Source organism: Cavia porcellus, unplaced genomic scaffold, assembly GCF_034190915.1.
Source record: "Cavia porcellus strain 051 isolate PalLab524CR breed Dunkin Hartley unplaced genomic scaffold, mCavPor4.1 scaffold_17, whole genome shotgun sequence".
NCBI lineage: Eukaryota > Metazoa > Chordata > Mammalia > Rodentia > Caviidae > Cavia > Cavia porcellus.
This window is the reverse complement of record NW_026947500.1, coordinates 73,342,350-73,362,727: the sequence shown is the minus strand read 5'-3', so window position 1 is coordinate 73,362,727 and position 20,378 is coordinate 73,342,350. Positions and strand designations below refer to the sequence as shown.

Sequence of the window (20,378 nt, the reverse complement as noted above, 5' to 3'; positions counted from 1 at the left end):
GGTGGGGACGCTGTGACATGGCGCCTTCTGTGTCTGGCCTCAGTTTGCCTCTGTGCCGGCAGGGTGTGAGGGAGACGCCAGGAAAGGCTGGAGATCTCCCCGGAGGAGGGCGAGACTGGCAGGTGAGCCGCACGGGGCTCAGGACCCAGGCAGGGAGCCTCAGCCAGCAGCGCTGCCACCCCACCCGGCCTTGGCCCGAGCGAGGCCCACCGGTGTCCCGGAAGCTGCCCCCGCTCCCACCCCGGCCCCTTCCTTTCCTCAGCTGTGTCCAGAGCTAAGAATAACCTCCCCCTGCCTGGCCGGCCGGAAGCCACAGCCACAGGGGGCCGCATCCTGAGCCTGGCCTCTGTTCCACCGCCCGCCCGCCCACCCGGGACGGAAGTGGGGGCCGGGACCAACCGGCCGCCCACCCCTGAGGTGACAGCCCGAGCGCCTCTTAAGTCCCAAATGGGGCGCTGACATCGCCCTCCCTCATGAGCCTCAGTTTCCCCACATACACCACAGGCCCCCGTCCTCTTTGGACCTCTGTCTGGCCCTTCCCGTGTCCCTTTTATCACCAGGCTGAGGACAGAGGGTGTGGAAGGCCCCGGGCTGCCCCATCTGCAGCCCCAGCTCCCGCTCCTTCCCCTGGCCACGTCACTTCCTTTGGTCCAAGCCTGATCTTCAGGCCCTGGAATGGTCCATGTCCATCCCCATCCTCCAGCTAAGGGAGTTTTCAAGAGCTGCCCCACCTGGGGCTCAGCATTGTTCCCCAAGGGGTGGGGAGGCATAAGATCCAGAAATCTGGAAGACTTGATAGAAGAGGGGTCTTGAGGCCAGGGCTTTGCAGACGCATAGGAGTTGGGACAGGGTGGTGCTCTTTGCCAAGGAAGAGGGACTTTAGGGTTGAATGCCTAAATTAAAAGGTTGAGGGACTCAGACAATGGGACAGCAGGGGAGGGGCGTGGAGGGATGTAGGTGTGGGCTGAAGGGGCGGCAGGGAAGGGGCTTCCTGCCTGCACTGTGGAGCCCGTCTGGGACAGCCTAGAAGACGGGGCAGGAAAGGGTCAAGGCTGATCAGTCATCCTGGCATGTCCTGCCCAGCCAACCAAGGCCAGTGAGCCCTGGTGACAAGCCCAGCCCGGCCCTATCTCCCACACCTCTTGAAAGGCAGGCGGCCCAGGCTTGCAAACCCCTGTCCCTTTGCAAGGGAGATGCCCCTCTGCCAGGGGACTGCCTGCAGAAGTTTGACCCCTGTGCCTCTGTCTCCCGGGCCCAGCCTGGGAGGACCCCGGCCCAGAGCCCTGAATGACAGTGAGGCTGCCTTTTTTTTTTTTTTTTTTTTTTTCCCACTCTTTTGGAACCAGGAATCAAACCTCGGGCTCACCAGGCAGGCACTTGTGCCACTGAGCTAAATCCACAGCCTCTCTAGGATCGACCCCTGGCCCCAGGGCCTTGGTGCTGGAGCTACATCCCCACCTCTTTTAATTTATTCTTGTTCTTCAGTCTGAGATACAGTCTCAGTAAATCGGTCAGCTACCCAGGCTGGGCTCAAACTTGTGGTCCTCCTGCCGCAGCCTCCCAGAGTGCCAGCTCTGGGGACTTCTGAGGAAGTTCTCTGCCAGGGCAGCCCAGCCCAAGCCCTGCCTGGACCGCTTGGCCTCTTGTGCCTCTCTCCCGAGCAGCCCGCTCCATCCATCCCTCCACACCCTGCACTGGTGACAGCCAGGGGGACCCGCCCTTCCCCGTGGCCAGGACAGCTCCCCCAGGACTGTGATCTCCTCCAGCCCCGGCCCAGCCAGATGGCTCCAGTGTCCAGTTGCCTGCACCCCAGGGCCTCAAACGTCCCGCGTTCATGAAGCACCTACTGTGTGCCAGGCCCGGGGCACCTGGTCAGCCTGCTGCCAGCCTGGTCCCCCAGGCCCTGGGCGCTGGACTAGACCGGGGCTGGAGGCGGGGGACCGGGAGGGGCCCCCAGGGCGGCCCAGGCTGGGGGTGGGGCAGGGACCCGGGCATTGCGCGGGGGGAGGGGGGGGATCCTGGGGGGGGTCACGACATCCCCTCCCCCAGCGGTGTCCTCCGCGGGCCAGGGCGGGGCGGGGCGTGGCGGGGCGGGGCCGGGCTTGCTGGAGCCGGGGAGGAGCAGACACCGCACGGCCGCCCACCCCAGCCCAGCACCCGGCGCCCCAGAGCCCTGGTCTGCGCCCTGCATCTGAGCCTCACCACCACCTGCAGCCTCCCAGCGTCCGTCCAGCCCCCCCTGCTGCCCGTGACTCAGTTTCCCCAGCCCCCTCCCCCCCCCACTGCCCATGACTCAGTTTCCCCGGCGGTGCCCGGACCGGATCGCTCCCCGTGCCCACCGCCTGCTCCAGGCCCAGAGCGCTCTGCCGTCTGCTCCCTGAGGCCCCGACTCCAGCCAGGTGAGGCCCAGGGGGTGGGGTGGGGACACGGCCAGCAGCTGGGCCTGCCCTCGGTGGTGGGTGTGTCAGTGTCACCCCGCAGCCCTGCGGCCGGGCGCATGGGGTCCCGCCAGTGGCCCTGGCGTGGCTTTTGCTGCCTGGCGGTGGGCGGGAAGGAGAGAGGGGGCCAGGGCCGGGCGGCCATTGAGGTCTCTCCTGGCCCAGGGAGACCAGTCCGGTCCTGAGGGTCCCTTGGGCCCAAGTAGGAGCTGCCAGAAGCTGGGGCTCTTTGTCTCCAGACAGCTGTGTGTTGGTGGATCTCCATGTGTTTGTGCCTGACCGTCTGTGTCCCCTGTCTGTCTGTCTGTCTTTTGGCAAGGCTGCCCGTTGATCAGCTGGGTCCTGTGTGTGCCCCAGTGTGTGTCTGTGCACCCTTAACGGCCAGTGGTGATGTCCGAGTCCCCCTCCTGGTCCCACACCCAGCACTTGGCCTGTGCTGTTCAATGCACAGAAGAGGAAAGCGGCTCAGGGAGCCGGCATGCTCGGCCCAGGCTGTAAAGCATCTGCACCCTATGGGCGAGGGTAGGGGGAGCTCATTGGAATCAAAAACAGGAAGAGGTTCTGGAAATGCAGGCTGGGTGAGGGGCGGGTGCTGCTGGTGGCTGCAGGCAGGTGTGTGGGGGTGGGGCCCTGTCAGGTTGCTAGGGTTGCGCACAGTGAGCTGCTGGAGCAGAACCCACTGTCCGGCTGCCACCTCCAGGTCCTCAGTAGCTGCAGGATGCAGTCAGAGGCCTCTAGAATCGGGGGTACCCCAGGTCCTGGGGCTCCCACCTTGTCCACAGGAGTGGAGAGGGTGCCCAGCCTGGAGAGGGCGGCACTGCTGTGGGGGGTCAGGCAGGCCTGGACAGAACACCCAAGACACCAGGTGGGGGGCACCCGTTGCCCGTCCTCCGGAGGGGTCACCGTGCTGTGGTGTGGCTGAGCCTCCCGCCCAGTGTGGCAGACAGGGAGCCTGAGGGGGGCCTGAGCTGCCACGGGGCTTGCGTCACCCACTGGGGCCAGATTTCAGGGCAGGATGGGGCAGGGTGTTGAAAGGGACCGAGGGCCCGGCCACATGCCGCCCGTTCCCATGTCTGTCCCATGCCTGGGCCCAGCCACACTGCCCTGGAAGTTCTAGGAACTCCTTGGAATTCTGGCATCCGAAGTCTTGGGGATGCCAGGAATCGGGGCTCATTAGAGTTCCAGGATGCTCTGAGCCCAAATTTCCCATGTCTCAGGCCCAGGGATTCATTTTGTTTTGTTTTGTTTTGTTTTGTTTGACTTTGTTTTGTTTTTGGAGACGGGAGTCTCGCTCTGTAGTCCAGGCTGGCCTTGAGCTGGCCTCAAGCTCGAGGGGACCCTCCTGCCTCAGTCTCTCCAGTGCTGGGGTTCCAGCTGTGCGGTACCACGCTGGCTGCGTTTAAGGATTCTGATTTTTCCAGCTTTAAAAGCAACAAGCCGGAATCCCTGCCTCCCATAGGACGCAGAGAGGGAGAGCGTTCTGCCTAGGGCCACACAGGGGAGCCTGGTGAGGGCTCTGCTGTCCTTTGCTGCCAATGCAGGACACGGATGCCGGGTCCCCTGCTGGCCTTGGCTGGCTGGGGGAATTTGAGCGGGTTGCTGTTACCTGAGCCCCAGTTGGGAGCGGTGGAGGGGAACTGGAAACCGCCAGCAATGGCCAGAGGGACTTGGTGTTAGTTTCCAGCCTCCCCGTAGCCAAGGGCTCTGGGTCCCAGGCTCGCTCCGAGCCCCGAGACCCGGAGGTGTGCGTCCCCCGGGCCTGCCAGACTCAGGCCCTGGAGTGGGGGTCAAAGGAACGCAGAGACCCAGAGGGGCCTGGCGGTCACTGCAGTCAGAAGCCGGGGCAGTGGCCGCAGGCACAGCCCGAGTCCCAGGAATGTTTGGACGTGGCATACCAGCTCGGGCAGGAGGGAGGGAGCGCCCCATCCTAGGGGAATCCAAGGCTGAGGTCACAGAGGGTGGGCTCTGCCCCCGGCCCAGGGTCCCACCGCCTGGAGCCCAGGAGCGCACCCCACCCTGCCTCTCTGGGCCTCAGTTTCACCCCACGGGGTGGCAGAGGCCTTGGGTCCGGGCCAGGGGGCGCCCGGGGCAGCTGTCTGGAGCTCGATAATTTACGAGACTCTGTGGGGAGGAGCAGAGCCCAGGGGCCTGCCAAGGCGCTGATTACGGAGATGGAGCCAGGCCCGGCCACCCACCGGCTTCCCCCGCCTCCACTTCCGGCCCTGCCTGGGGCCAGCTCTGCTGCCCAGTGCCCGCTGCCTGTGAACATAAAGGGAAACTGAGGCCCCGCCGCTCCGGGCTGGGCTTGGGGTTCTGGTTCCAGGTTCCTGGCTTCTCGAACAAAGAATTGGAGAAAGGAGCGAAAAACAGTGTAAAATCACTTTTTTAAAAATTGAAAGGGAAGGGTAAGGGAGAGATGCTCAGAGCGAGCTTGTGGGGAGTAAAACCAAATCAAAAGGGAAATTAGGGCCGGGGACCTGCCTGGCACCCGTGAGGTCGTGAGTTCGAGTCCTAGTAAGATTCCCAGTAAGAGAGAAAAAAAGAATAAAGATAAAAGTACTCAAATTCAGGGCTCCTGCTTCTCCCCCAGCTAGTTTGCCATGCCCCGCCCTCCTGCGCCACCTCCCTCCCAGAGACCAAAATCCCATCTCTTTATGGGCCTCGAGGCTGAGGCAGGAGGGTCTCTGCTTCCGTAGCAGGGGCTCCCCACCTGCCTTGGGCGTGGTGGCTCCCTGGCTGGTGCCCGAAAGAAACCCTGGCCAACGACAAAGCCGCCTATATGATGGAGGAAAGAAAGTTTCCCATCAGCCCTGCGAGGACAAGCGGTCAGATTTCCACGCTCCTGTATCAGGGAGCAATGTCACAGCGGAGGCCATGGCCCGCCAAGATCCTGTTTACTTCTGGGCAGCAGCTCTGGAGTCTTGAGGGTTTTGTTTCGTTTTGCTTGTTGGTACCAGGAATCGAACTCAGGACCTCACGATTCCCAGGCAGGCACTGCGCTGCTGGGTTTTTTTGAGACAGGGTCTCACCATCTAGTCCAGGATGGCCCTGAACTCACTATGTCGCCCAGGCTGGCCTCAAACTCGCAGTGATCCTCCTGCCTCAGCCTCCCAGTGCTGGGAGGTGACAGGCTTGAGCCACCAGATGCGGCTTGGGTTCATTTTACAAAGATGAACCAAATCATCTCTGTCTAGTGTCAGTGTTACCCAGGGGGTGTCACGGGAGGGGTGAAAAGGGGCCTTTCTATTTTGACCTTCGCTGGTCAGCGGGGATCCCCCCGACCAAGATTTTATGAGAACGGGGTCTCCAGGGCCGACAGATGTGGCTCCCCAGGCCGGGTGCTGGCGGAACTGCGTTCCCACACATCTGGGGAGCCTGTTTCACTGGACCCAGACTAATGAGACTTCGTAAGGGTCCATGGCCTCTTGGTCTACTGTCAAATCCGAGGACAGACGCGGCCTCTCAGAGAACTTGGATTTAGCTCAGTTTGGGGGGGCCTGTCCCAAACCCTCATGGCCATTACGGCAGGGTTGCAGCTGGGACTCAGCCGACTCCTGGCAAAGTTTTGTCAGAGCTGGATTTAGGGTCTGCTTAACTCTTTGCCTTTCCAGACTCTGAGGCCACCAAATGGTTAGCCACCCTGAGTGATTTGGGGGTAAATAAGCCCATGGTCACTGCGGAGAGACGGACACCCCAGATCTGGGAATGAATTCTTTAGAAACGACCCCCCCTGGCCTTCCGGGATGGGCAGGGAGAGCTTGGATGCAGCCCGTGAAGGTTCAGTCGGGCCCCACGGCTGCTAAAGTGCCCCCCGGGCTGCAGCTAAGGCTCAGGGCACCGCACCTGCCTGGCAAGTGCCAGGTCCCGAGTTCGATTCCTGATAGCAAAAGAAAAGAAATCGTGCACCTGGCAGATGTGGGTAGAGTCTAACCGCCAGGCTCCCCCAGAGAAGACAGTCTGAACTTGGCCCGGTGGGTTTTAGGCCCAGAATGCACAGCCTTGCCCACCTCCCAGGGGTGGTCACCCCTCCTGGTCCTGTGAAAACCCCGCTCACCGTTTCCGTGCAGCATCTCCGCCCGTACGGGAAGAACCGTGGGGTGCTTTTAGGGCCTTACTGTGCCCCTGATTTGTTTTCTAGTGCCACCAGGGTCCCTTTCTCATCCCCCCTTGCCCATCCCTCGCCCTGGGAGTACACACGGGCCTCTGACCTCCTGGGTGCTTGCGTAGGAACCAATCAGAAAGGGGGGGCTGTCCCCAAACCCCAGAAGGGAAACTGTCCAAGTACGGTGCAGGCAGATTTTCACATTTCAAGGCAGACAAACCGGCAGTCTGCAGGCAGGGCGTGAGGAAAGTGCTTTCCTGTGTGTTTGGCTTTCTGAGACAGGATCTCACTGTGCAGCTCAGGCCGGCCTTGAGCTCACTCTGTAGCCCAGACTGGCCTTGAACTCACAGCGATCCTCCTGCCTCAGCCTCCCGAGTGCTGGGGTCACAGATGTGCGCCACCACGCCCGGCTGAAGTTGTTATCATTAGTACCTGGTGTTAGTTGCCAAACGGATTGAGAGTCCCAGAGACTGTCCACCAAGCAGACCGAGAGATTCCAGCTTCTCTGAGACGCAGGCGGGGACTCGCAGGACGGGGCGCCCGGGGCTCAGCCTCTCCTCAGGGTCCCCTCAATACCACAGCTTGCCACCCGCCCCTTGCACCCCGGGTCACAGGAGCCCCCTTAGGGATGTCGCTCTACCCTGCACATTTTAGGTAAAAAAAAGAACCTGAGAACGGCCTAAAGTTCCAGCCGGCCTCATCCTTCCCCGCTCTGCATTGCAGTGTGGAGACTGAGGCAGCTTTCCCTGGTCAGGGCAAAGCTTTCCCTGCTGTCAAGGAGACGGCCGGGGCCGGGGCCGGGGCCGGGGCTCAGCAGGCACAGCCCTGCCCGCAAGCTCGAGGTCAAGCGTTCAGTTCCTGGTACTGACATGGAAATCAAGGCCCGGGCGGAAGCCCCGCCAGGGACTTTCAGGTCTATTTGAGGCCCATCAAAGCCTGCAGGAAGCAGGGCACTGAGCCACCCGCTTCTCCTGGGAGTGCCCGCCGCCAGCTGCCCAGCCTGAAGGCTCCTGGCTTGAAGGCAGTAGAAATGGAAACTTTTAAAAATTGTTATTTCTTGGTACCGGGACTCGAACTCAGGACCTCGCGTGTGCCAGGCAGGTGCGGTGCCGCTGAGCCGCACCCCCGCCCTGAGTTGTTGACTGGTACAACGTAGGTATGCGCAGCGCATCCTCCCCTCCTTAGTCACCAGCTTGTTTCCATTTTATCCCTCGTCCCATTTCGCAATACCGATTGTACATTCTGGTTCTTATTTACACTTTCAGTTTCACATGCCAGAGAGAGAATGTGACACTCGCACACGTGTCCGAGTTATTCCACTTGCCGTGAGGCTCCCAGGCTGCCTCCGCTTAGCTCTCAGCGCCTCAGCCTTTCCCTTCTTCAGGGCCCAGTAGTACTCCATTATGTATCACACCTCCACTCATCAGGTGATGGGCATTTGGGCTGTTTCCAGGATTTAACCATGTGGGTGCATGTGTATTGCTGCGGTGCAATGTGTTTGACTCTTCTGGGAAGACACCCAGGAGGGGAATGGCCGGGTCAAATGGAAACTCTAGCTCTCGTTTCCGAGGGGCTCCACGCTGGTCTCCACAGTGGCTGCCCCAGCCTGCACCCCACCCGCAGTGGAGAAGGCTCCCTTCCCCTCCAGCCCAGCCAGCGTCTGCTGTTGCTTGATTTCTTGATGACAGCCACTCTTTCCGGGAGGTGGAATCTCAGTGTTGTTTTAATTTGCATCTCTCCAACGCCCAGCGATGCTGAACGTTCTTTCCCGTATTTATTTGCCATTTGTGGTTCTTCTGAGAAGCGTGTGTTGATCTCAGAGGCCCATTTTTGGGTTGGGTCATGGAGTTCATTCTAGTTCTTATTTGTTCATTTGTTCTGCTCAGGTTCCCGGGCTCGTGTCTCTAAATCACCTGCGTTTGACAAGGAAGGGATAGAGCCAGACAGGGACAGCTCCCCGCAGGGTTTGGGACCCCAGGGCCTGGCCTTGCTGCGGCCGTTTACTGATGGCTGCAGGTTTTTGAAAGGGACAAAGTTTTCTCAGTCTGTTAACCCAGTTTAACATACTGTGTTAGTTCGAATAATTCAAACAAGACAGCAAGGAAGCCCGTACGGTTTCCAAAGTCAGAGGCTCGGCTCCCATCTGCAAGGTGAGGCTTATGTCAGGCTAGTTGGTAAAAAGAAAAAAGAACATTGAAAAAACAACCCACCGGCGGCTCCCAGCACTGGGGAGGCTGAGGCAGGAGGGTCCCAGAGGAAAGCCCCGCCCGGGCAACTAGCAACCTAGTGAGACAGTGAGACCTGCTCCAACTTTTTTTAAAGAAAGGAGGTGGGTGGCAGCTAACAGAACAGTGGTAGCTGCCTGGCACTTGGGGTCCCGCCACCCTCCTGCGCCCACTGGCTGCCTGCACCCACAGCGTGGCATGCGTTCTCCTGCCTCAGCCTCCCAGAGTGCTGGGCTGACGGCGTGCATCTGAATGGCTGTCCAGATCTCCCCGAGGCGGCCCCGCTCTGTGGCCCACGCTGGCCACGGCCTGTCCCACGTCCTCCCCCGGGAGCTGTCCCTGCGAAGGACCTGAAGGATTTTTTTTTTTGCTTCCCAAAATGGAACTGAGACTTCTGGGCTCATTTCTTGTTCTAAAAACGACTCTGGGAAAGTGGAAAACAGCCATCACACCAGGCCAGGGGGTGTGAACCGCAGACGCACCCAGATTTCCTAAAGTAACCGCAGGGACAGGAGCCGGGTGAACCCGGGCCCAGCGGCCGGCCGGCCTCGCGGGGTGTGACTGGAGGGGCGGTGTCTGTCTGAAGAATCCGGGGCTGGTGCTGAGTTCTGCCATGGTCTCAGGAGGGTGAATGGTGGGGAAACTGAGGCTCTGGGAGCCAAAAGTCACACAGCACCAGGCCTGGAGCCCAAACCGGGCTCCTCAGTTCTTTTCTGGGATCCAGAAAATACATTCGGGTGTCCCTCGGGGATCCCAGAGAGGACAGTCCTGGTCTTTGCCCAGGCTGGCTCCAGAGTGATCCTCCTGCCTCAGCCTCCTGAGTGCTGAGATGGCAGACACGTGCCACCACACCAGTTTATTTTTATTTTGAGGCAGGGTTTTGCTAAGTTACCGGGCTGGGCTCCAACCTGTCACCTTCAGAGCCATGAATGGTGGCATCTGGCTGTCACCTCAGCTTCCTGGGAGGCTGAGGCAGGAAGATTGCAAGTTTAGGGCCAGTCTGGGCAACTTAGTGACTTCAGTGTCAAAATGAACAATAAAAAGGGTTCAAATCCCAGGATGGGGAAATGCAAACTGGCCATCCTCCTGCCTCAGCCTCCTGGAGAGCTGCAATTAGAGGTGTGCATCAGAACGCCCTGCTAGGAGTTCTCAATTTTTTTTTCCTTGTCTTTTTGAGGCAGGGTTTCCGCTATGCAGTCCAGGCTGGCCTTGAGCTCATTTTGCAGCCCAGGCTGGTGGTCTAGGACTCGCAACGATCCTCCTGCCTCAGCCTCCCGAGTGCTGGGATGACAGGCGTGAGTTCTGAACTCTTATCACTTGCACTCAGACAGGCTTCCTCGACGATGGGCTATTGGAGCCGGGGCACTGAAGGTTGAACAGGAGTTTGCCAGAATCTCACAGCGTCTGTAACCAACCGCTCTCCTCTCTTCTGCCTCCTAGATGCGCCCGAGCCAGGGCCAGCCCGACGGGGCGATGACCCGCTGACCCCGCGGCCCCGCAGCGCCATGTGGCCCAATGACACCTCCCTGGGGCCGTGTTTCCGGCCCACCAACATCACGCTGTCCGACGAGCTGATCGCCTCGCCCTGGTTCTCGGCCTCCTTCTGCGTGCTGGGCCTGGCCTCCAACCTGCTGGCCCTGAGCGCGCTGGCGGGGGCGCGCGCGGGGGCTCCGGCCAGCCCGCGCTCGTGCTTCCTCACGCTGCTGTGCGGCCTGGTGCTGACCGACTTCCTGGGGCTGCTGGTCACCGGCGCCATCGTGGTGACCCAGCACGCGCTGCGCTTCGACTGGCGCGCCGTGGACCCGCGCTGCCGCCTGTGCGACTTCATGGGCGTCGCCATGGTCTTCTTCGGGCTGTGCCCGCTGCTGCTGGGCGCCGCCATGGCCTGCGAGCGCTTCCTGGGCATCGCGCGGCCCTTCTCGCGGCCGGCGGCCGCCTCCCCGCGCCGCGCCTGGGCCTGGGTGCTGCTGCTCTGGGCCGCGGCGCTGGCGCTCGGGCTGCTGCCCGCCCTGGGGCTCGGCCTGGGCCGCTACTCGCTGCAGTTTCCGGGCTCCTGGTGCTTCCTGACGCTGGGCGCGCGGCGCGGGGACGCGGCCTTCGCGCTGCTCTTCGCGCTGCTCGGCGGCCTCTCGGTGGCGCTGTCGCTGGCGCTCAACACGGTGAGCGTGGCCGTGCTGTGCCGTGCGCGCCGCGGCCGCCAGGGGGCGCAGCGGCAGCGCCCGCGGGCCTGCGAGCTGGAGATGATGGTGCAGCTGCTGGGCATCATGCTGGTGGCCAGCGTCTGCTGGATGCCGCTGCTGGTGAGTCGGGAGGCGGGGTGGGGGGGAGCCCCGGCCGGCCGCGGATCCCCTCGGGCGCCACCCTGCGCCCGCCCTCCGGGAAACCTGGGGATTCGCCTCGCAGCCGGGAGGGGGAGCTCGTGAGCAAGGCAGGAATGACCCCGCAGTGCGTGCCCCGCCATGGAGAGGGAGGTGAGGCCTGGGCTGCAAAGGGAGCTCAAGGCCGCCTGAACTGCACAGCGCGACCCTGGCTCAAAAAGACAAAAACGCAAAACAGCGCAAAATCCTGTGGAGGGAACTGCTGAGTATTTAGAAGTCACTTTGCCCGGCACAGACTGGACTCCAGCCCTCCTGCGTGTTCCTATGGGTGGGTCCAGGGCTGGGCTCAGAAGAGGAGCTCCCAAGGTGCCAAGCCGGGGATGGAACCCAGGCTTCCACACTGAGCTCGTCACCAGGCCTTGTTGAGATAAGGCCTCGCTAGGTGGCTGAGTTGCCCATACTGGGCTCAGGCATGTGATTCTCCTGCCTCAGTTTCCCAGAGTGCTGGCATGACAGGTGAGTGCCACCTCACCTGGGTACAAGGTTTTCCTTTGAAAACTGGATTCAGCCACCAGGGGCTGAGTTCCCTCTGGCTCTAGGATTAACAAGATGCCAACAGGCCTGGGCACAATGGCAAATAACTGTAATTCCAGCACTGCAGAGGCTGAAGCAGGCAGATTGCCATGAGTTCAAGGCCAACCTGGGCTACATAGCCAGACCCTATCTCAAAAAACAAAATAAATACTGCAGGCAGAGGGCATGGCTGTGCAAAGGCCCTGGGGCAGGACAGAGCTAGGCACAGTTCAGTGGAGTCAGTGTGACCGGGGCAGAATGAGGAGGGGCAGGGACAGGCGGGCTGCAGAGAGGACTTGGGCTTTGGCCCAGGTGGGAGCAGTGGAGGGCTGAGGGCAGAAGAGGAGAACCTCTTGGTGCTCACAGCGCCCCCTGCTGTAGGGGCCTGAGTTGTGCACCTGATGTGTGTGTGTGTGTGTGTGTGTGTGTGTGTGTGTGTGTGTCCCTGCCTTTGAATCTTGACCCTGCTGTGCCCCCAGGCCCTTGGTCCACCCGCGCCGAGTGGACACTCGGGAAATAATATAGTGTCTGTGTGGCCATACGCTGTCATAAAATGCCAAGTGTTTCAGTATAACGTAATTCTTAATTATAACCATTTGTAATTATAAAATATAAGCCAGGTGTGGGGGTTCACACCTGTTACCCCAGCTCCTCAGGAGTCTGAGGCAGGAAGGTTGCACATCTGAGGTCAGCCTGGATCACTTCGCTAGGACCTACCTGTCCAAAAATAAAAAGAGACAGAGATACAGGCCCCCCAAAATAGTAAAGTAATATAAACCCCATAATTATTATGCTATTATAACTAATAGCTGTATCATTATGCAGTGTTATAGTGCATAATCCGCAACATTACATGTTGCGTTATAATTGTACTTATAATTACATTAACTATGTAATAATGGTTATATTATTTTAAAATCATAACCTGTTATACAATAATTTATTAAAACTTCTTTTATATATTTAATAATAAATATAAATTATATGTCGAAAGGCCAATTAAAATGATGAAGTTTATGCTTTAGTGTACAGAAATTTAATACTTTAAACACGTCACAAAATTCGGGTTGTGCATAGTGACGCACACCTGTGAACTCAGCCCTCCGGGCTGCCAAGGCAGGAAGGTCGTCAGTTCGCGCCCAGCCCGGGCAGTTTAGACTTAGTGACGCCCTGTCTCAACATAAAACATAAAAAGGGCCGAGATTGGAGTTCAGTGTGAAAGCCCTGAGTTCATTCCCCAGCGCTGCACGACAGAAAAGCTGTGTGTACTGTGTATGTTTTATAAATTTAATGTCGTGTAAAAGCGTTTGAAATGTATAGCTTTGAGTTACTGACTGTGAGGTTCTAGGTTCGGGCGGCGCTGCACGCCCAGCCCGGCCGCCCCGGGGAGGCCGAGGCAGGAGGGTCTCCGCGCCTGCCGCTCACCCGCCCGCCCGTCCTGCAGGTCTTCATCGCGCAGACGGTGCTGCGGACGCCGCCGGCCATGAGCGCCTCAGGCCAGCTGTCCCGGGCCACGGAGCAGCAGCTGCTCATCTACCTGCGGGTGGCCACCTGGAACCAGATCCTGGACCCCTGGGTCTACATCCTCTTCCGCCGCGCAGTGCTGCGCCGTCTACACCCGCGCCTGAGCACGCGGCCCCGCTCCATGTCCCTGCAGCCGCAGCTCACCCAGCGCGCCAGGGGGTTGCTGTGACTCGCGGGGGAGCCTTTACCTGCCCGGGGTGCTGCCTGGTCCCCCTGCCCTGCCCTGCCCACTCAGAGCCCCACGCCCACCCCAGCACCCCCAGATCTCCCCAGCCCCGGAGGGGAGTTTGGGGACTCCTGGAAGGGATCATCGAACTGTGAAGCCCAGAGGGGCGAGTCTTCTCCCTTCCGGAAGCCCTGTCCGTTGGGGGTGCTGTGATCCCCTAAGAGGAGGCCTTGCTGGGGTTAACCACCTGCTCCGCGCCTGCCTGGAGCAGCTCCGCCCTGGGCGCAGGGCGCAGCAGGACACGCGTCATTCAGACTGTTCCAGAGGCCGAGGCTGGAGGGTTTCGAGCTCCAGCCCAGCCTGAGCAATTTAGCCATTTCAACAGCCAGGCGTGATGGCGCACGCCTGTCATCCCAGCACTGGGAGGCTGAGGCAGGAGGATCCCTGTGAGTTCGGGACCAGCCTGGGCGACACAGTGAGCTCCAGGCCTGCTTGAGCTGCATAGTGAGACCCTGTCTCAAAAAGACAAAGGCATTCAGTGACATTGTGCCTCAAAATAAACCCAAGAGGGGTGGGTTGGGGTGCAGCTCAGTGGTGAGCGCTTGTATTGCATATGCAAAGCCCAGGGTTGGACCCTGAACACCTCAAAAAGGAAAAAAGAAAAAAATAATAAATTGAATGTGAACAGCGAGATGGGGGCGCCCCCTCTCTTGCCAAAATACATCCCGAAGTTGCTGGTTTCATTTTCCTTCTGTCCAGGCTCAGATGACTGGGGGGAGAGTGAGGTCCAGGCGGGGCTTGAATTTGGGATCCTCCTGCCTCTGCCTTCCAGAGGGTACAGATCACGGGCATGTGCGTCAGCTTCTCATCTTTCCCTGGTGACACCGCCACGCAGGACCCATGGACCGCTCACTGGACCACGGACCACCCACGCACGCAGGCTGCTGCGTGGACGCGGTGTTGGCCCGGCCCCCGCAACCCCCCCCCCCCCCCCGCGACCACAGCAGGACACTGGCCGAAGGCAGGGTGTGAGGAGCCTTTATTTGCAGGGCGCACTGCCCTGGGGGTACAGAAGCCAGCGCCCCGCCCTGCATCGTCCAGCACACATTGGATCCACTTACAAGGCCCTGGTCAGGCGCCTGAAACCGAACCCCGTTTCCACGACCCCCCTCCCTCCTGGCGGGGGACCAGGTCACCTTCGAGGTGTCTGGGGCAGCCCGGCTGGAAGGGGCAGAGTTCCCGTGACGTCACCCGGCGGGGGCGGGGCCCGGCTCCCCGGCTCATGTTGGGGGTGCTCTCCTGAGCTGGGGGGTTCCAGAGGCTGGGAGGGAACTTAGGAGGCTCTTGCTGGGGAAAGGCCAGGGGTGACAGATACAGGTGGTGGGGTGGGCTTTGGGGGTCCCAACTGCAGCTTGGGAGAAAGGGGGGGTTTCTGGGGTGCAGAGGGAGCTGCTGGACGAGGGGCCAGGCGGGAGGCTGAGGACCCTGGCCTGGCAGGGAGGCCGGCCTGAGCTCCGGGTGCTGGCTCAGGAGGCCGGGGCTGAGTCCCCGGGGCTCTGCTGATGGACGGAGTCGGGGCCCTGGGGGCTGGGCTGGGCTCAGGGGTCAGTGGGCAGGGCCCACTACCGGGGCCCAGCTGGACTCTCGTTCTGGACTGGCCTCCGGGGTCGGGCTGGCTCCCCAGGCTGAGCTGGGTCCCCCGGCCGAGCTGGGTTCCGGAGCTAAATGAGGAGCTGGGCCGGATTCCTGAGCTGGAGTGGGCTCCCGGGCTGGACCGAGCTCTGGAGCCAACCCGCTCCCCTGTGTCCCGCTGGCCAACGGGGCCAGCTGTGGCCAGGGCCCGGGGCTGCTGCCTGGAACGCGGCAGGGTCTGGGCACTGCGCTGGGCACTGGCGGTCACCTGAGCTCCCGGAGGGCGCTGGGTCCCGGAGCTGGGGGCAGTGGCCTTGCAGCTCTGTGCTCCAGGGCCGAACTGCCCCCCGGGGCCAGGTTGGCCACCTGGGCTGGGCTGAGCTCTGGAGCTCGGCCAGGCCTTGAAGTCGGTCTGGGTCCCCGAGTCGGTCAGCACTCTGGAGCGGACCTGTGTCCGGCAGGCAGCAGGGGTCTGGGCACCGGGGCGGCCCCCGGCACTGGGCCTGCTCCCTCCAGAGCTGGACGGCCGTGCAGAGCCGGGCTGAAGGCTGGAGCTGGGCCTGGTCCCGGTGTGAGGCTGCCCTGCGGAGCTGGGCTCCATCCCTGAGCTGGACCCGGAGCTGGGACTGGGCAGGGAGGCCGAGTGGGGGCCAGGGGCCTGGGGCGGGGGGCTTCCCGGGCAGTGCTGAGGTTCGCGTGGGGATTGCGTGGTGGTGGGGAGCTGGCTCCTGGAGCCACCTGGGGGCCTAGCGCTGGCTTTCCGCTGGCCTGGCTCCCGGCTTCTGAGGCCACCTGCTGTCCCAGAACCGCTGTGAGTGTCCGGGTCAGGCTGGGCCTTGGGGTCATCTTCAGTGCTGGGATCCAGATGAATCTTAGGGCTGGGCTTGGTCTCGGAGCTGGAGTGGGTGTCTGGGCTGGGGTCCACCTCTAAGCTGGACTGGATCTGGACATTTAACTGGGCTGTGGAACTCGGCTTGGTGTCAGGGCTCGACGGGGTTCTGGAGATGACCTTAGGCTCGGGGGGCTCAGGGCTGAGCTGGGCTCTGGAGCTGGGCTGGGGCTTGGGGCTGAGTTTGGTCTCGAAGCCCAGCTGGGCTCTCGGGCAGGGCTTGGCCTCCGTTCCTGGCTTGCCCTCCGAGCAGGGCTGAGCTCTAGAGATGCTGGGCGGGATTTCCGAACTGGGCTCACTCCTGGAGCCCAGCTTGGCCTCGGAGCCCGGCCAGGGCCGGGCGCTGGAACAGGGCTGGGGCGGGGTGCCGGGCTCCGGGCTGGGGCTGCGCTGGCCCCCTGGACATGCTAGCCACAGGCCTCCCTGGCCTCGCCGATGGCCGCCCACACCTCCACCACAAACTCGTCCGGGAAGGCGAATTCGCCTAAGACGGAGTCTAAACAGCTCGCAAACTCCTGGACGCTGGCCGTCTTCTTGGACGTCTCCACCATGGTGGACGCTGTGGGCCGGGAGGGGGAGGCGGGTGAGGGCCCTCGGGGCCCACTCCCCAGGCACCCCAGCCGCCTCCGCTGCCTCCCCAGGGGACCCCGGCTTACCCTGGCCCCTTACCCAGCTCAGGGTCTCGGATACCCATGTAGCTCTCCAGCAGGTCGTCCACCCTGCGGGCCGCCTCCTCCTCGAACTCGCTGGGCTGGGCAGAGCGGAGCAGGGGGTGAGGGGCTCCGGGCCCTGCAGCCGCCCTCCCCACACCCCCTAGAGAAGCGCGTGTGCACCGGAGCCCCCTGACACCCGCCTGTCACCAGGGCCCAGGCAGGGAAGCAGGCTCCGAGTAGGGATATTTTTTCCTTTGCCGCACTGCGGGTGGAACCCCGGGCCTCCCGGCCTTCATCCTGAGGTCCATGCCAGCTCTTTTCTGTTTTGTATTTTGAGATGGGGACTGCCTTAGCTGCCAACCGGCCCAGGCTGGGCTTGCATTGGCCACGCTCCTGCCTCAGCCTCCCAGAGCACACGCCGCCACCCCAGCCAGGAAGAGGTCCATGTCCAAAGCCACACCGAGTCGCTCACCACTTCCTCCACGGTGGCAGCAGAGCCCGCACGCAGCCGCAGGGTCTCCCTCCCGCTGGTCACCTTGGCATCCACGGGATGCTTGCTCCCCCGGCTCCGCTGGCCAATCATATCTGGAGGGCACAGAGACCGGGTGCGATGCGTTCTGGGTGTGGAGGACCCGGTTCTGGCCACCCTGGGTGACCCTAGCTGCCCCTTTCTGGAACAATCCTCCAGACTCCCCACGGGAATTCCGGAACCTCCTGCTCTAGGACAGTGCCACCCACCCGAGGGCCCAGATGAGGTGAGGGGGACGTGGCTTACGCAAATCAGCACAGTTTCCTTCAATGCGAAAGTCGAGGTATACAGTTAAAAAAAAAATGCAGCCAGGCTTAGTGGCCCACACCTGTCATCCCAGCACTCGGGAGGCTGAGGCAGGAGGATCGCCTCAAATTTGAGGCCGATCTGCACTACATAGTCTCCAAAACAAACCAAAACACCCAACCACAGAACCTCCATCCACGCAGCAGAGTGGACCTGGGCACTTCCCCATCCGTCCCTGCTGCCCTGGTCACCCTCCACCCTCCTCCACAAATGACCCTACAGTCTACCCCACCAGCCCGCGCCTTCTGGTCCTGAGCCTCCATTCCTGGGCCTTCCACGGTCCCAGGGCCCCATCTCCGGCTGCGCCCCCACCCCTGGTCATTAGTGGCCTCACCGAAAGCTCTCTTGGGCTGCACCAGGCGCAGGGTGAAAGGCTGGGCCTTGGGGAGCTCCCGGAGCATCTTGGCCACCTCGTAGTGACGGCACCCCACGATGGAGTGGTCGTTGATGGCCTCGATGCTGTCCCCCACGCACACGGTCTCGATGCGGTTGATGATGCTGCCTTCCTTGATCCTCTGAGGGGACCCCGACATCCCGCCAGCTCAGCCACCCCGCCCCGCCCCCACCCCACCCCCACCCCACCCCATCCCACCCGCGCCAACCCCCTCCGCGCATGCGCGCACCTTGATGAAGGCGTAGCCCGCCCCGTTGTCGGTGATGGTCAGCCCCAGCGCATCCTCCGTCTTGGTGACCTCGACCTCCTTGGTCTCGCCCCGCACGTGAGCGAAAATGAAGTCCTCCAGCCCTATCTGCCCCCCCAGCAGCTTCTGCATGTCCACCTTGTGGCTGTTGAGGGTACAAAACAGGATCTGCCCGGGGAGAGGGGAGCCCGGAATCGGCCACCGTGCCTAACCATGGTGTCCGCCCCAGACACCCCCAAGGGTATGAGTGCATGGGCCTGATGGGGAAACTGAGTCTCAGGAGGCGCAGAACTGGCCCAGAGCTCCCACCAGCCATGATCCCAGCCCGTGTGAAACGGCAGGACTGAAGCAGGGCGCGCGGGGTGGGGTGGGGTGCGCGCCTGTAATTCCGGCCCTGAGGGAGGCTGAGGCAGGAGGATCCCAAGTTTGAAGTCAGTATGGGTGACTAGCTAGGCCCTGAGCCAAATTAAATAAAAAGGGCTGGAGCTGTAGCACCCCGGAGTTCAGTCCCCAGGAAGGAAAGGAAGAAACCGAGGCAGGAAAGAAGGGGGGGACCCCTAGAGGAGCGGAGGACGCCTAGGAGGGCGCGGGCGATGGACACCTGTGGGGTTTTCTAGAGGCTTCGAAGCTCCCGCGCCCAGGCTGGGCAAACCCCGGGCAGCCCTTTCCACCTGGGACCCCCAGGCGCTTTCGGGGTTCACTCCCGGCGGGTGGCGTCTAGGATCTGAGAGGCGCCTCCATCCCTGCGCCCCGGGACCCGGCCTGATTCTCTTGCACTCCGGAGCAGGGGGTGCCCGGGAGTGGGGGGCCGGGCTCCAGGCTCCCCGTGCCGCCTCCAGCCTCGGGGACCCCCCGGGGGCTCACCTCGGTGGGCGCGATCCCGAAGGCCTCGGCGATCTTGGCGTAGAGCTCGCGGACGTTGGTGAAGCCCTCGATCTTGCCGGTGGGGCTGCCGTGCGCCAGCTGCGTGCGGAAGACGAGGCGGGGGCGCGCGCGGGGCGCGGCGGGGGGCGCGGGGGGCTCGGGGGGCGCGGAGGCGCGCGGGGACTCTGCGCTCTCCATGGCGCAAACTCAGCGCCCACCCGGGCCGACGCCGCCGGATCCGCCGCTTCCTGCAGCCTCCCCTCCTCCGGCTCCGGACGCGACAGCCGAGCCGAGCCGCCGGGTAAGGGGATCCGGGAACCCGAGCCGCCCGGGAAGGCGACACCGCCGCGCGGAGGGGGCGCGGGCCCAGGTGTCCGGGCCAGCTGCGTCCTCCCCAGGGGCGCCTGAGCAGGGGACCTGAGAACAACAAGGAGCACAAATAAGCTCGCCGTCCCCGAGGCGCCCGGCTCCCGAGCTGTCGCTTTTGCTAGGGGATCATCTAATCCTCACCACAGCCCGAAAGGGGGGACGGTTAGGTCGCTATCAAGTGAGTTCCAGCAGGTCCCTCCTCTGCCCACAACTCCCTAAGGCTCCCACCGTCCTCAAAGGAAAAATCCAAGTCCCCCCCCCAGCAGTCCACAGAGCCCTGCGAGACCAGCCAGGTCCCCTCCCTCTCTGTCCCTGTATCTCTGTACCCCAGCCACAAGGGCCTCCTAACTGCTCAACACCTGGCTCCATGCTACCCCAGGACCTTTGCACAGCCGTGCCCTCTGCCAGGACCCCCTTTTCTTGGAGCTCTGCATGAGCCACTGTATTCTTAATTGCTCTCTGCACTTCGCAGTGTCGCACCCTAGCACCCTGAAGTGCGTTTGGTATCTCACTTCTTCACCTGTGTCCTCCCCGCCTATGTCCCTGGCTACGAGGAGGACAGGGTTCAGGGCCCTTCTTCCAGGCCTAGACTGCGGTGCACTGCACACAGTAGGCATGTACATTCTGTTTGCCAAGGAAGCGCATGGATTCCCAGGTCACAGAACTCAGGAGGCTGAGGCGGAGAGATCACAGGGGTTTGAGGGCAGCCTGGGCTATATAGTGAGCTCAAGGCCAGCCTGGACTACATAGCAAGACCCCGTCTCAAACAAAAACCAAGCCTTCTAGACAGGGATTATGGCTCAAAAAACTGCTTCTCTCTGAGGAGCTTTAAAAACCACAAGTGTCACTTGCTACCATGTAGATGGCCCTTGGGGGCACCAGGCTCAGTGAGAGCGGGCAGCCTTCCAGCTGAGCTTCCATGGACAGGAAACCCTGGACAGGAAAGCCAGAGGCAGGAAGTGGCCTGGGGGTGCTGGGCTGGGAGGGGCTGGGTGACTGCTCATGGGGACTACACTGGGGTTTTTATCTTTTTTTTTTTTTTGTCTTGGGTTTCGAACTCATGACCCCACACTTGCCAGGCAAGTGCTTTGGCCACTGAGCTAAATCCCCGGGCCGTGGGTTTATTTCTTGCAGCAACAGGAAAATGCT

At 61.9% G+C, this 20,378-nt stretch overlaps 2 protein-coding genes across 3 annotated transcripts; one reads left to right on the top strand and one right to left on the bottom strand.

The window, feature by feature from the left end:
• Window positions 1–2,108: 2,108 nt before the first annotated feature.
• Tbxa2r (thromboxane A2 receptor) lies at window positions 2,109–14,067 on the top strand. The gene is made up of 3 exons (XM_003460823.5): window positions 2,109–2,399; window positions 10,206–11,065; window positions 13,101–14,067. Exons 2-3 carry the CDS (start codon window positions 10,271–10,273, stop codon window positions 13,347–13,349), a joined length of 1,044 nt encoding a protein of 347 aa, XP_003460871.1. The 5' UTR covers window positions 2,109–2,399; window positions 10,206–10,270; the 3' UTR covers window positions 13,350–14,067.
• Window positions 14,068–14,373: 306 nt separating this feature from the next.
• Window positions 14,374–19,458, bottom strand: Gipc3 (GIPC PDZ domain containing family member 3). Of its 2 annotated transcripts, none has more exons than XM_013144738.3 (7): window positions 19,371–19,458; window positions 18,861–19,277; window positions 17,979–18,164; window positions 17,690–17,870; window positions 16,993–17,105; window positions 16,524–16,618; window positions 14,374–16,426 (listed from the first exon to the last, which is right to left on the bottom strand). In XM_013144738.3, the coding sequence occupies exons 2-7, from the start codon at window positions 19,056–19,058 to the stop codon at window positions 14,680–14,682; spliced, it is 2,520 nt and encodes an 839-aa protein (XP_013000192.2). In that variant the 5' UTR covers window positions 19,059–19,277; window positions 19,371–19,458; the 3' UTR covers window positions 14,374–14,679. The 2 variants fall into 2 exon arrangements, with proteins under 2 accessions (XP_013000192.2, XP_063084962.1); XM_063228892.1 differs by having other exon boundaries at window positions 16,108–16,426; window positions 16,537–16,618; window positions 19,371–19,454.
• Between the last annotated feature and the right edge of the window lie 920 nt (window positions 19,459–20,378).